The sequence below is a fragment of the Mya arenaria genome, chromosome 14 (genome assembly GCF_026914265.1).
Source record: "Mya arenaria isolate MELC-2E11 chromosome 14, ASM2691426v1".
In the NCBI taxonomy this organism is placed as follows: domain Eukaryota; kingdom Metazoa; phylum Mollusca; class Bivalvia; order Myida; family Myidae; genus Mya; species Mya arenaria.
Window position 1 is genome coordinate 12,672,976 of NC_069135.1, and position 16,069 is coordinate 12,689,044.

The 16,069-nt window shown below is 35.3% G+C and overlaps 1 protein-coding gene across 1 annotated transcript; it reads left to right on the plus strand.

The window, feature by feature from the left end:
- Positions 1–4,085: 4,085 nt before the first annotated feature.
- On the plus strand, positions 4,086–15,817 carry LOC128217772 (store-operated calcium entry regulator STIMATE-like). Its single transcript, XM_052925144.1, has 7 exons — positions 4,086–4,548; positions 4,749–4,797; positions 6,188–6,283; positions 6,895–7,016; positions 7,473–7,585; positions 8,509–8,592; positions 10,889–15,817. The coding sequence occupies exons 1-7, from the start codon at positions 4,404–4,406 to the stop codon at positions 11,120–11,122; spliced, it is 843 nt and encodes a 280-aa protein (XP_052781104.1). The 5' UTR covers positions 4,086–4,403; the 3' UTR covers positions 11,123–15,817.
- Positions 15,818–16,069: the final 252 nt, after the last annotated feature.

Below are 16,069 nucleotides of genomic sequence, written 5' to 3' on the forward strand. Positions count from 1 at the left end.
ATCGATCCATAGCAATGTACACTAGTGTTTTTGAGGGGGCGAAATGGGCAGTTTCAGTATTGACACATGGAAATCAGCCTAGGTTTGTTTTATTACATATAATGCAAACATGGATGAGTTCACAAATCGTATTCAAATAATGCAGGACATCTTTCAAGCTTTATTTTACTTTAAGAAAGATTTTGAGTAATATACATTGAAACGTTTTGTAATGAGAACTTTGTTTGAAAAAAATAAAAAAAAGCTGCATTTTGTTTAATTTGAAGTGCTGAAATTAGAACGAATAGGCACTATAAATGACTAAGGCTAATTTGTTCTAGTCGTGTTAGTCAGGATACAATGTAAAATGGAGCAAAATGAACTGAGAAATAAAAGTGGCACTTTTATTCAAAATTTGAAATTGAAACAATATAAATGCAAGTTAAAAAAAGAAGTGACTAAAATGAGTGTGACATGATATTCAGAATGCAATCAACAATATATTGTATTGAAACACAGATGTGTCCTTCAAGTATGAAATATGCAACATGTAATACACAGTTTCATAACATATACAGGTATTAATAAAAAAAACTGAGATTTAGCAAATTTTAAGTCTTAAATGAATAGTTTGAAATCGGATAAATGGCCGTAGATCAGCAGCTGCAATTGTACAGGGAATAAAATGGAGAGCCAGGAGGAAAGCCACTTGTCAGACCTGGTGAACGTTCAGTACTCACATGCCGTCAGTTAACAACAAATAGACGAAACAACGCAAAAACTCAATCCGTAAATAAAGCATTAATTACATACCCGTCTTTATTTCAGCTTCTTCAATCAGAATGTAAACTCCGGACCAACTGAAATCTCCGAACTGTTACGGAAATCGTTCGGAAGTTTACCTAATTTCCGGACCAAATTAAAATATATGTTTCATATATATTTTATGAATTAATTAATCTATTTTATTATGTAAGGCTACAATAATAATAATAATAATAATAATAATAATAATAATAATAATAATAATATTAATAATAATAATACAAATAATAATAATAATAATAATAATAATAATAATAATAATAATAATAATAATAATAATAATAAATATAATAATAATAATAATAATAATGATAATAGTAATAATGATAATAATAATAATAATAATAATAAATATAATAATAATAATAACAAGAGCCATCGTAAGACTCGACCACGCCGCTTTGACTTAGAATACAATAACGATGTAATATTATATTATAATACCAAGTTTGGTTTCTTTATCCCACCAGCCCGCCCAAACAATGACGCAAGTCATTCAAATAACTTGATTTCCCATTATGAAAATGTGGTTAAGAATATACAAATATGCCTTTTAAAGGAAATTTAAAAAAAATCAAGGGCCATAATTTGTATTTAGGCTTAAAACGGGGTTATGTTTCTTGTTGTAAGATGGTCGTAAATAATTTTGAATTTTATTAAGTGCATTTAATGAAAGGTATAGAAGTTTTTTAATTAAAATCCCAACTTGCCCTTAACTTTTACTTGCCTACAACTTTAACCTAAGTCAATCAGGGGCCATAACTTGTATTAAGGATATGAAGTTATGCAACCTCATTGGGTGATGGTCCTGAACAATTGTGTGAAGTATATAGTCAATTGAATGAAGGGTATAGAAGTTACTAAACAATATCCCAACCTGCCCTAAAACTTTAAGTTTTATAGTCAATCAGGGGCCATAATTTGTATAAAAGATAATATGGAGTTATCTAACCTCATTATGTGATGGCTCTGAATATCTGTGTGAAGTATTAAGTCAATTGAATGTAGGGTATTGGACTTATAAAGGAAAATCCCAACTTGTCCTAAAACTTTGACCTGCCCTAAAACTTTAACCTAAGTCAATCAGGGGCCATAACTTGTATTTAGGATAATATGGAGTTATGTAACCTCATTGTGTGATGGTCCTGAACAACTGTGTGAAGTATTAAGTCAATCGAACAATGGATATAGAAGTTATTAATAAATATTCCAACTTGCCCTAAAACTTTAACCTAAGTTCCATAGTCAATCAGGGGCCATAATCTGTGTAAAGAATAATATGGAGTTATCTAACCTCATCATGTGATGGCCCTGAACAACTGCGTGAAGTATTAAGTCAATTGAATGTAGCGTATTGGACTTATAAGTGAAAATCCCAACTTGCCCTAAAACTTTAACCTGACGCCGACGCTGGGGCGAATAGTATAGCCCACCTATTCTTTGAATAGTCGAGCTAAAAATGATAATAATTTATATACCAACACATAAATATGAACATTCCGAACGATTTCCGTAACACTTCGGAGATTTCCGTTGGTCCGGATATGGTGCGGTTCGGGCAGTCTTTTATACCCAACCATTCTTTGCCCATGCTAAAAAATTGAAAGGAGTTATTGACCTCCGGACCTTAGTTTATACGCCTCGAAATCGACAAATTACATTATTTCTTTACACCTTTTGCCAATTAGGTAAAGGAAAACATTTTTACAAAAGATAAATCGAAATCACCCTAACAGTAGTCAAAATAATATCATTCCCTAATTCAAAATTTTCAACAACACTTTTCAGTGCATAAACTTACAATCGAAAGGCTAAAATCAATAATTTCCGTCTCCAGTACGATCTCATAAACCAATCACTAAAAAGGCTCGCTCTGTGAAGCGAGCCTAATTAAGGAAATGTTAAACCCTTTGAAAGATGGAGAAAGAAAAAAGTGAATGGATCATTATGAGTTTCAGAACACGTAATATATTAACAGGGGCGCTAGGCAAGGAATTTATGACGGACTTTAGGGAATGGAAGATGCTTTCGAGCATTTGGATGGGTTCGGAAGGAAACCTAGCACGAAGTCATGACACCAAGTATACCACAATGCCGGCCTCTAACAATTGCGATCAGAATTCATATGTTCAAGCTGACTACCCAAACTACTTAGTGGATCGAACCAGAGCACGTCAGGTGATAAGAGCTGGAAGATTATAATTGACCTTCATTTGTTAGTTTGACGCCAGCCATATTGTTTACTACCACAATATATAAACAACGCAAATGAATTTCTCTCTTATTTAACAACAAACGTAGAACAATCCCAATCCGAGCATTAATACTGCCGAACTATCACCAGTAGATGTACTTAATAGATCTTGCTCCTGACTAATGTAAGAATATAACATATACTCGAAGGAGAATGTTTTATAAACCACATGGACATTTTTAACAAGCGACACTGATATAGGACAATTCAACAAACTTAAACACAAAATTGATTTAATTGATAATTTGATGAGACATAGCCGCAATATCCCCGCCCCCGCAACATGGTTGAAGAAGTGGTTGAAGTACTGAGACTGCTCTTGGAACGGCATTACGGATGACCGGTGGAAATAAACGTTCACCCAAGTCGCCATTGGACTACAGCCTATGAGTTGGAGGATGTCTTCGAGTTCCTGAATTGGGCCAAATAATCAAGTACTTTTAAGTAGACATCAGGGTATCGTCGGTTGTAAACCGTAGAGGAGCATTAAAAATGACTTTAGTTTTTAAAACCACCCATACTGGTACTGGTATTGACGGAAATAATTATAATACTTCTTATTAAAACTTACCACGGACCTATAAACCATGGACTGGAAACTCCCTACTGTGCCTATGCGATTCGCTCAAACTAACGCGTACAGCGCAGTTCTATTCCGGTTTATAAGTCCGCACACTAAAACTAGCAGTCAAGGTAATATAATTAAAATAATAAAATTATTAATCATGGTCCGTAATGTTCCAAGATATGGTCCGTAATGTTCCGAAATATGGTCCGTTATGTCTGGTCCGTAATGTCCATGGTCCGTAATGTCCATGACCCAATATATATATCTATGATTGAAATTTAAATAAGATAATCCAACAGCTACAGACAACATTTAAAGTGTTAAGCCGTTTGTAGCTGACAGTGAACTATTAATAATGCAGTTAATATTAAAATATACTTGAAAATAAAACTTCACGTCGTCTGCACATTCTATCTTTCCTGCAGACTATTTTCTTAGTGTTAAAAGCAACCAGTCGATGTCAGAATGGCAGCAAAAATACTTCCGGGTATCAGCATCTGACGCACACGAATCAATTACCTATTATTTCGAATACAATATGGCATTTAAACGTGTCATATGGTTGGCTGCTTACAGCATTGTGGTGTACCTCTAGAATGTTTCATGAAGACAGTCTGCCATGTCATTAAAGAATAAATATATTCAGTGCAGAAAAAAACTCAACTAAAATTACAAAAATGTATCTATAGTATATTATAGGAGTGTCAGCTAAGTAAAGTTAACTGGTATATGAGTTAAAAGTCCTCGTACCTTAAAAAATCAGTTTGTGAGAATAAGATGGTGGAAAATATGGTAAACGAGACTGTAAGTGCAGACAAAGGAATGGCAGAGCCGTTTCATTGCAACACTGGCTACCTGATGAATGCATTGGGGCTTTTCCTGCAGTTCCTTTTGGCTCTGTTGGCATTCACCTCCTTAATCTGTAAGTATTATAACAAACTACTGCAATTTTAATTTCAAACCATAACTAGCTCACCCTATCCAACCTTAACCCTCAGAAGTAGATAAAAAATGTGAAAAAAAGAAGAAATATTGACATATGAAGGGTACAAAAAAGCAATTTAGGTGCAAAATCAAGCAACAACATCATGAAAAATATCAATCAGATTCATTTTATTTCAGTAAAGAGATATTGTGAGCCTATTTATGAAAGAAGGCCATGGAAGATATGGTAAGTTGATACTTCAATTTTAAGAACTATACTCGGTTGCAAAAGAAAGTGTTCACTTTTTATTTTTTAAATATCCACAATGTTAAAACATTGATCAGTCTGAAATGTTTACACTATTTATATGCAGCATTTCCTATCGCTCAAGCCTATACAATACCATATGAAAGGGGAAAATTTGATTGTTTAGGGACTGTGACAATTTGCATACATGTGCAACTCTTGGGAAAGGTACATGTCAACCAAAACTTATTTGTTCACTTACATTGTGGCTTTTATGAAGGTAAAGTCACATCAGATTCCAAATTGGCATTAAATTGAATGCCAAGACTTACTGAGAATCAGCAAGTTCAAGCATTGGTGATGCTTGCTTGGAAGCACGACATTGATCAATTTTATGTTTGGAAGCCACAGAAAAACAATTTATCGCCTTCAAGAATGCTTTTATCAACCTAAAGGTATAGCAAATCGTCTCATCTCTGGCAGACCACGTGTAACAAAGTAGGAACGGACAGTTTCATTAGATTGATGCACCTGCAAAGTCATTTTGAAATGGCCTCTTGTACAGCATGTGGTAACTGTATTAGTAAATTCACTGTCTTTCGATGTCCTAGACAAACTTTGCTAGCTTAAAATAGGGTGGAGACATTATGTTGGACAAATTATGCTACCACAACATTTAGTGGCTCATTACAGTTCCTTAACAAAAATGGTGTCACTGTTTTGCCTTAGCCTTGCCCTTATACCAGATATGAACTCTATTGAGAATATTTGGGACAGGCTTGGTCCCAGGATGAGGTCAAGAGTCAACATTAAAAACCTGCATGATTTAGCAAACGCTCTCAATCAGGAATGGAATAATATTCCTTTTGACGTCATTAGATGTTCTATATGGCGTGTATCTGTAGAAGAGATCGTCATATCCAATATAAAAAATATCAACAATACTTGCCAATTGGCATGTGATAATCTTTTTACTCTCATTACTGGTACTTGAACTGTAAATCAAATTGCAACTTCTTAACATTTTATTATGAAACATCACACACTTCTCTAAGAAACATAATATTTAAATGACAAAAACATAAGTGAACACTTTATTTTGCAACAAAGTATATTTTAATGTTTATATCATACATAAACATTGACGTGATAAATTTTGTGAATGTTCAGTGATGCATGCATGGTATATGTTTTTTTTTGTTGTACATCAAAATAATAAAATATATTAACAAATGAATTACCGGGTACCGGTATGTTCCTTTTAAGCACTAAATGCTTATCTCACAGTAACAGGAATAATGAAACAGAGACTTTCTTGTGATTCAAATGCAGCATTAACCTATGCCCAGATAGAATCTTGATGCAAGGCAGTGTTTTCTTACATCCCCAGGTTCTTTGATACATCAAAACAAGGGTTTGGTGCTGCAGTCATCCACTTTGCAAATGTGTTTCTTGCAGATGTGTTCAGGGGAGACCCGTGTACATGGTAAGTAAATGATCACTTCTCTTGGGTTTATAATGTTTATGTTGGTTGATGTTCTTCAAGACTTTTTAAGTTGTTTATATAACAAACAAACAAGGAAAGGCTATAATGGGTAAAGTTTGAATGGTTTGTAACAATGAGGCCAGGTTCATATAAGGTATCTGATACACAAATATGCACATTTTGGATGCCTGCTGATTTATATTATTTTGGTATCGTTCGAAAGTGTTTTATATGCAGAAAACAAAAATGTAAAAATTAGTCAGAGAATAATATAAGCTTTTTTGGCCTTGAACAATTGCCAAAAAGAAAATTTCAAGTCTGATTTTAGTTGAAATGCAGAGCAAAAATTCAAACTACAATAATTATGGGCGGAATCTTAAAGTGTAAACACATACATTTTTTTATATCATGTAGAATTGATTTGTTCTCCTGAATGTTGCCTTATACATGCATGTACTTAAAAAATGAAAATATTTACCATCTTTGTTCATGCATAATTCTTCTCATTTTTTTTTTAAATTTCAGGTGTTACAAAACCACTTTAAAGAAATCAATTTTTATTTTCAAACTTTCATGGAGTCTGATATTAGGCTTTTATTCATGTTTTGCAGGTATGTTGTTAGTTTTCTTCTAGACTCTACCATCGGACTGTTTGTGATATACCTTGGGCTAAAGATAACACAGATCATTGTCCACAGAAAGAAGATAGAGACACTGTACTTTGGAGAATACGGTACTCACTAACTTTGAAATATTTGTAATGTCTTTGTAGATTTTTATTAAAATCATTTAATGAATGTAAATGTTGTAAGACCTAAACAATGTCAGACTTGTATATTAAAGATAATATTTGGTTTGTTCTGTAGCCCATTATACATACCACAGTATGACTACCCTAGATAATTTCAGGTTAGATTACCTGTATAATGCATTTTTTTTTGTTTTTTTATCACTATTATCCACATAATTTTAAAACAATCTGTTTGTTTTGTTTCTTCTTTTAGTTCCGAAGGCATCAATTTCTGTAATATTTGCAACTTTTATTTAAGCTTTACGTTACTTATACTAATCCCATTACTTTGTGACAGTTATTTGTGTTATAGCCTTATGCAGCTATATGAAACACTGCAGTATATTATAATAACTCAGTGTACACATGATTTCATAGTTACTCCCTGCTGTGCTACAGGTCAGCCAGCCCAGTGCAGTGCGTGGATGGGACAGTGTGGCCTCTACATCCTGGTGATGGTGGTCGAGAAGATCCTCATGACTGGTCTCATACAGTTCAACTTCTGGGAGGATGTATGATTCCTTAACTCTATATTTGTGTTGTTGTTATGTGTTCTTTCAAAGCAAGACAGGACGTTGACATATTCCACTTTTCTGGCGGAACCTTACTCTTTTTAACTCGTTGCTAGAGCATCGCTTCCTGTGAAAAAGCAGTTGTAAATACATTTCTCTTTGTAGTCTACCATACAGCAGTCAAGCATATTTACTTTGACGTCCACTGATTATCTTAGGGTTGGAATGCTTTGTTTGAGTACTTTAAGCAGTGGTTGGTGGCGTAAAGCAAAATTTGCATATCATTTAAACTACAGCAATACAGATGGCACAAGTTTGTTTTTAAGCCATCAACATTTTGTTTTTTATACCTTGAGCCAAATTTTATTGCCCAATCCAGAGCTGATTTGAAAAATCATATTTCAGTGAGAAATACAACTCTGTTAAGTGTATAATGTGGGAAGTTTTCAACCATAGTTGCATGTCAACTACGTAGGTTTTGCATCATTCTTATTGCTGAGGTTTATCGTTTATATCATGTCCTGTATTTTCTATACAGTGTATACCAGATTAAAATAATAATAATAATAATAATAATAATAACAATAATAATAAATATAGATACAATATGCATGGATAACAATAATACAAAAAAATCATCAATTATTTCACATACATGCAATCAATATGAAAAACAACCATCAACACTGCTTATTTTCCAAAGGCATTCATAATACAATTACTTTGATTACAAGCATTCTTTACTCAGAAATAAAACAACACATTAATATTTCATTTTGTTGGGTTAATACAAGGGCAAACCAAAACACTATGTTCTCACTGTCACATGCTACCTGATTGATATGTATTTACCCCACAAAGTTTATCAGAAAGTGTTTGCAGATCTCATATAAATAATATGTTTATTGCATATATTATTTCAGGTTCGTAAGCTTATAATGTCTCCTGTGAAGAACCCCAAGGTCGAGCTGGTCATTGTGATGTTCGTCGTTCCTCTGGTGGTCAACGTAAGTGACCTAGTATAGTGGTGTGGTCAACATAAGTGACCTAGGGTAGTGGTGTGGTCAACATCAGTGACCTAGCGTAGTGGTGTGGTCAACGTCAGTGACTAAGTGTAGTGGTGTGATCAACGTCAGTGACCTAGTGTAGTGGTGTGGTCAACGTCAGTGACCTAGCGTAGTGTGTGGTCAACGTCAGTGACCTAGCGTAGTGGTGTGGTCAACGTCAGTGACCTAGTGTAGTAGTGTGGTCAATGTCAGTGACCTAGCGTAGTGGTGTGGTCAACGTCAGTGACCTAGTGTAGTGGTGTGGTCAACGTCAGTGACCTAGTGTAGTGGTGTGGTCAACGTCAGTCTAGCCTAGTGGTCTAGCCTAGTGGTGTGGTCAACATCACTGACCTAGTGTAGTGGTTTGGTCAACGTCACTGACCTAGTGTAGTGGTGTGGTCAATGTCATTGACCTAGCGTAGTGGTGTGGTCAACGTCACTGACCTAGCGTAGTGGTGTGGTCAACGTGAGTGACCTAGCGTAGTGGTGGGGTCAACGTCAGTGACCTAGTGTAGTGGTGTGGTCAACGTCAGTCTAGCCTAGTGGTCTAGCCTAGTGGTGTGGTCAACATCACTGACCTAGTGTAGTGGTTTGGTCAACGTCACTGACCTAGTGTAGTGGTGTGGTCAATGTCATTGACCTAGCGTAGTGGTGTGGTCAACGTCACTGACCTAGCGTAGTGGTGTGGTCAACGTGAGTGACCTAGCGTAGTGGTGGGGTCAACGTCAGTGACCTAGCGTAGTGGTGTGGTCAACGTCACTGACCTAGCGTAGTGGTGTGGTCAACGTCAGTGACCTAGCTTAGTGGTGTGGTCAACGTCAGTGATCTAGCGTAGTGGTGCGGTTAACGTAAGTGACCTAGCGTAGTGGTGCGGTCAACGTAAGTGACCTAAAATAGTGGTCACCGTAAGTGACCTAGCGTGGTGGTGTGGGCAACGTCAGTGACCTAGCTTAGTGGTGCGGTCAACGTAAGTGACCTAGCGTAGTGGTGCGGTCAACGTAAGTGACCTAGCGTAGTGGTACGGTCACCGTAAGTGACCTAGCGTAGTGGTGTGGTAAATGTAAGTGACCTAGTGTAGTGGTGCGGTCACCAACGTCAGTGACCTAGCGTAGTGGTGCGGTCAACGTCAGTGACCTAGCGTAGTGGTGCGGTCAACGTATGTGACCTAGCATAGTGGTGCGGTCACCGTAAGTGACCTAGCGTAGTGGTGTGGTCAACGTCAGTGACCTAGCTTAGTGGTGCGGTCAACGTCAGTGACCTAGCTTAGTGGTGCGGTCAACGTCATTGACCTAGCGTAGTGGTGCGGTCAACGTAAGTGACCTAGCGTAGTGGTGCGGTCACCGTAAGTGACCTAGCGTAGTGGTGTGGTCAATGTAAGTGACCTAGTGTAGTGGTGCGGTCACCAACGTCAGTGACCTAGCGTAGTGGTGCGGTCAACGTAAGTGACCTAGCGTAGTGGTGCGGTCACCGTAAGTGACCTAGTGTAGTGGTGTGGTCAATGTAAGTGACCTAGTGTAGTGGTGCGGTCACCGACGTCAGTGACCTAGTGTAGTGGTGTGGTCAACGTCAGTGACCTAGTGTAGTGGTGTGGTCAACGTCAGTGACCTAGTGTAGTGGTGTGGTCAACGGCAGTGACCTAGCATAGTGGTGTGGTCAACGTAAGTGACCTAGCGTAGTGGTGTGGTCAACATCAGTGACCTAGCGTAGTGGTGTGGTCAACGTCATTGACCTAGTGTAGTGGTGTGGTCAACGTCAGTGACCTAGTGTAGTGGTGTGGTCAACGTCATTGACCTAGTGTAGTGGTGTGGTCAACGTCAGTGACCTAGTGTAGTGGTGTGGTCAACGTCATTGACCTAGCGTAGTGGTGTTGTCAACGTCAGTGACCTAGGGTAGTGGTGTAGTCATTGTTCTTTGCCTGCGTCTTATATACAGGGCCGTCTTATAATCAGTCATTTACGGTAAGTGATGTAGCGTAGTGGTGTCTCAAATCTATTTACTTGTTCTCACAGTATGTGAATTAGTTTTATGTACAGAAATTAGACTGCAACATAATAAAAAAATATAAACATAACACAGTGTTAAAGAGATAAATGTTTTTGTTATATTTTTGTTTTATTATTATTGTAACACTTTAATGTGTTCAATAACAACAAATGTGAACACTTTTAAGGTGTTTCTTACAAAAAAGCTATAAAAGATGCTGATGTTATTGTGTTCAGGTGAAAATTGCATAAATCATACACTGGATTGATTTCAGGCTTTTATATTCTGGGTTGTTGACAATTTCCTAAAGAGAAATACCAAAAACACAAAGACAATCTATGTGAATGGTGATGACCACTCAGTCCGGTACAACCGTGCAGAAAACTCTGCCCGACTGTACAACCGTATAGAGCGAATGGAGGATGGTGATTCTGACATCATCCTGACAGACGAGGATGCAGATCTGAGACAGAGGCGTGGTGATGGCACAGATTTACTAATTAGCTGATGTTGTGTGCGTGTGTTGCTGAGTAATCTCATATACTTAGAGATATAGCGATGGCACAGAGTTGAGCACCATTTGAGGAGAAGGTGTTTATTGCTGTGTAATCGTAGATACTAAGAGATAAAGTGATGACACAGAGTTGCACATCAGTTTTTGATGTTGTATATGACTAAGAGACATAGTGATAGCATGGAGTGGCTGATCAGTTCATGATCTGTGTGGATCTAATAAAAATAATAATATAAATTTATCCATAACTATTTATTTATCCATGACTATTTATTGATTCATCTGGATAAACCTGAACCTGCCTAGGACCTATACAAAGGTCTACTCATTTGTTTGTGTATCATCTGGATAAACCTGAACCTGCCTAGGACCTATACAATGGTCTACTCATTTATTTGGGTATCATTTTTCATTTTTATTTTTTATAAAAAAATATACAACTTGCTTGCTGGATCTTTCTCAAGTGAGCAATAACATGCTTAATATTACTACAAGATGTAGTATGCCAAAATCTTGATACTTTTAAATACAGTTCTTGTGGTTTGCATTACATTCACAACCACATCCATTAATTTTTTATATGCATGTATTTGAGTTTACTGAATTTTCATCATATTGCACTTTTAGTCATCAAAATGAAAATTTTCTTCAACAGGCCAACATTCGTTTATGTATATGTTATTATAAAATGTTGACCTTCAAAGCTTGTATATATTCAACGACTTGTTTTACCAATCTAAGCTTAATTCAGGCTTGTGCTTGATTTGATGATTGTACTTGGGAGCCCATACAGGTACTTACCTGATATGGGAATAAGAACGGTGAAACTATAAGGCTAAGTGATATGTTATGGTTGTGATTAAAAGCATGTGTAATATTATTTAAATCAGTACTGAGTACAGTAAATGAGGCTGTGATCTACATGTTTTCTTTATTTATTTCAATGATTGAAGGATATAATTTCAGAAGAGAGATGTTGCACATGTATATCCTGTGTTAATATGTACGTAGGTTCATGCCAATAGCCTGTAATGGTTGGGTGTTATAACATTATTGGGGATAAGGTGCATTGAGTTCTTCACTTTTCATATATAAAACTTGACAAGATACAATAATTTAATATGTATTTTTAATATAAAGAATATCACATGATACATATATTTGAATTCAAGTAAAAGCAGGGAGTTTGTTTGTGCCATGTTTTGAACATTATCAGTGCTTTAAAAATGTGCATTCTCTAGTCACTTAAGAAATGATGTTGTTGTTCTTTTTGTGAAATTTGCTAGCCTCATGACAATTCTATATGCTGCATTTAAGTTAGGTCACAAATTGTTAAGTTCACAATAATGTAAATAATAATGTAAATAATTTATTTAAAATATGTGAGAAAGTAGTAATGACAGTCTTTTGGCAATGTTTACAGAAACACCTGTAGATATGCCTGTCTTTGCTGGGGCCGTATTACAAGATCACCTCAAGAACATTTTAAAATGATTTAACAGATGAGTAGTTTTTTGTTATATTTCTTGAAAAATATAATCCTTTAAAATGGTGTTTTCATTTTAGTTTCCATACTTTGGTATAACATACATTAAGCATTACATTTCCTAAAAATGTTTGAATATAAGGGAAACTTGAAATGCTGTTGTAATATGGCCCCAGCTGGTGTGTAAATGCTAAATGTACGCATATTTTCCTTTCAGTAGCTGTTAGTCGTATTGTTATTATAACTTTAACCAGTCAAAAACGGTAATCACAGAAACACAGTTTGTCCATGTATGTGAAGGGAACCTTACTTTTGTGATAGTATATACAGACAAACATGTGTTCATGAATTGCTTGTTTAATAGGGACAACAAAACACTAATGTTTAAAATACTAACTTAATATAGAAATCTATGTAAGAATCTAAGGTTTGTGATGTCCAATTGCCATACAATGCTTGAATACTCAGTATGAACATGTTGTAGAGATTTAATTTTATTATTTAAGATAAGACTTGTTGTTAGGCAATATTTTTATACATGTACTATTACATTTATGTGTATTTTGAGAGCCAGCAGATGGCAGATGTAACACCTAATAGTCCTACTTCTATATGGAACTATGCCCGACATGCACTGAGCTTTCAATTTGAAGACATTTCCTTAAAGGCCTATTACTAATAAAAGTAATACTAATTAGTGATAATATATATTTTATCAATTTATCAATATGAGATTATATAGATTGTGTAAACAGGACCTTTGTACCTTTACTCTCCATGTGTTGCTTCATCTGATGGTGCTGAAAATAGTGTTAAAATTCGCTGGAGGTGCATAATTATCTACTTTAATTGTTTGTTGTTCATTAAAAAAGTAGTTTGAAAACATAAAATGTTTTATTTGTCTCCATGTGAACACATTTATACATGTTTCCCTTCCTTCCTTGATGTAATTTGTAAAGTCATTCAGTATTAAATTTTGTAGATAGTATTGCTTTTATCCGGGGTTATAACTTATAATCATACATATGTTATAGCCTTCTCGGAAAACATGTGGTGTTTGTAAAAGTTTTTGATTCGAATAATTGTGGGATCTAGAACAATAAGCTACCGTTGCTCGATACATTCAAACATCTGCCTTTGATGCTTTCATTAGCTTTAATTTCTTTCCAATAGCGCTCTGAAATTGACATGCTATTTTCACTGTTCTATCAAGTGTCTGATTTCTTGCCATTCGCAGTGTTTTGCAGGAAAACATAAGAGTATTGTAATATATGTACTCCCTGTAACTGACTAGTATACTGGACGTGGAAAACATAAGAGTATTGTAATATATGTACTCCCTGTAAATGACTAGTATACTGGATGTGGCAAACATAAAGAGTATTGTAATATATGTACTCCCTGTAAATGAGTAGTATACTGGATGTGGCAAACATAAAGAGTATTGTAATATATGTACTCCCTGTAAATGACTAGTATACTGGATGTGGAAAACATAAAGAGTATTGTAATATATGTACTCCCTGTAAATGAGTAGTATACTGGATGTGGCAAACATAAAGAGTATTGTAATATATGTACTCCCTGTAAATGACTAGTATACTGGACGTGGAAAACATAAGAGTATTGTAATATATGTACTCCCTGTAAATGACTAGTATACTGGACGTGGAAAACATAAAGAGTATTGTAATATATGTACTCCCTGTAAATGAGTAGTATACTGGATGTGGCAAACATAAAGAGTATTGTAATATATGTACTCCCTGTAAATGACTAGTATACTGGATGTGAGTATTGTAATATATGTACTCCCTGTAACTGACCAGTATACTGGACGTGGAAAACATAAGAGTATTGTAATATATGTACTCCCTGTAAATGACTAGTATACTGGACGTGGAAAACATAAAGAGTATTGTAATATATGTACTCCCTGTAAATGACTAGTATACTGGATGTGAGTATTGTAATATATGTACTCCCTGTAACTGACCAGTATACTGGACGTGGAAAACATAAGAGTATTGTAATATATGTACTCCCTGTAAATGACTAGTATACTGGATGTGAGTATTGTAATATATGTACTCCCTGTAACTGACCAGTATACTGGACGTGGAAAACATAAGAGTATTGTAATATATGTACTCCCTGTAAATGACTAGTATACTGGACGTGGAAAACATAAAGAGTATTGTAATATATGTACTCCCTGTAAATGACTAGTATACTGGACGTGGAAAACATAAAGAGTATTGTAATATATGTACTCCCTGTAAATGACTAGTATACTGGATGTGGCAAACATAAAGAGTATTGTAATATATGTACTCCCTGTAAATGACTAGTATACTGGACGTGGAAAACATAAGAGTATTGTAATATATGTACTCCCTGTAAATGACTAGTATACTGGACGTGGAAAACATAAGAGTTTATAATATATGTACTCCCTGTAATGACTAGTATACTGGACGTGGAAAACATAAGAGCTTATAATATATGTACTTCCTGTAAATGACTAGTATACTGGACGTGGAAAACATAAGAGTTTATAATATATGTACTCCCTGTAATGACTAGTATACTGGACCTGGAAAACATAAGAGCTTATAATATATGTACTCCCTGTAACTGACTAGTATACTGGACGTGGAAAACATAAAGAGTATTGTAATATATAAGAGTTTATAATATATGTACTACCTGTAAATGACTAGTATTAATACTGGACGTGGAAAACATAAAGAGTATTGTAATATATAAGAGTTTATAATATATGTACTACCTGTAAATGACTAGTATTAATACTGGACGTGGAAAACATAAAGAGTATTGTAATATATAAGAGTTTATAATATATGTACTACCTGTAAATGACTAGTATTAATACTGGACGTGGCAAACATAAAGAGTATTGTAATATATGTACTCCCTGTAACCGACTAGTATACTGGACGTGGAAAACATAAGAGCTTATAATATATGTACTCCCTGTAACTGACTAGTATACTGGACGTTAAAACATAAAGAGTATTGTAATATATGTACTCCCTGTAAATGACTAGTATACTGGATGTGGAAAACATAAGAGTATTGTAATATATGTACTCCCTGTAACCGACTAGTATACTGGACGTGGTTACATGCATGATTATACAGATAGAGCCAAAATTGTTTGATTTGAATAAAATATGAATACAATTCACAATGTTTTGATTGGTCTTGTCCTGTGCCAGTATTTATAAAATAACTTCTGTCAGTTCCTAAATTATGTCATTTTCCTTGTTAAAGAATCTTGCTGGTCGAATGATTTAATTACTGAATAATTTCTGAATTACTTTATATTCATTGACCTTATTGAAAAATACATACTTTCATTTTTAGCTCACCAGAGCACAAAGTGGTGAGGTATATTGAGATCGGTCTTTGTCCGTCGTCCGTCCGTCCGT

Coding starts and splice junctions, on each gene's coding strand:
- LOC128217772 (XM_052925144.1), top strand. CDS start 4,404: ATGGTGGAAAATATGGTAAACGAGACTGTAAGTGCAGACAAAGGAATG. Junction 4,798..6,187: donor AGAAGGCCATGGAAGATATG/GTAAGTTGATAC, acceptor TTACATCCCCAG/GTTCTTTGATACATCAAAAC. Junction 6,284..6,894: donor AGGGGAGACCCGTGTACATG/GTAAGTAAATGA, acceptor CATGTTTTGCAG/GTATGTTGTTAGTTTTCTTC.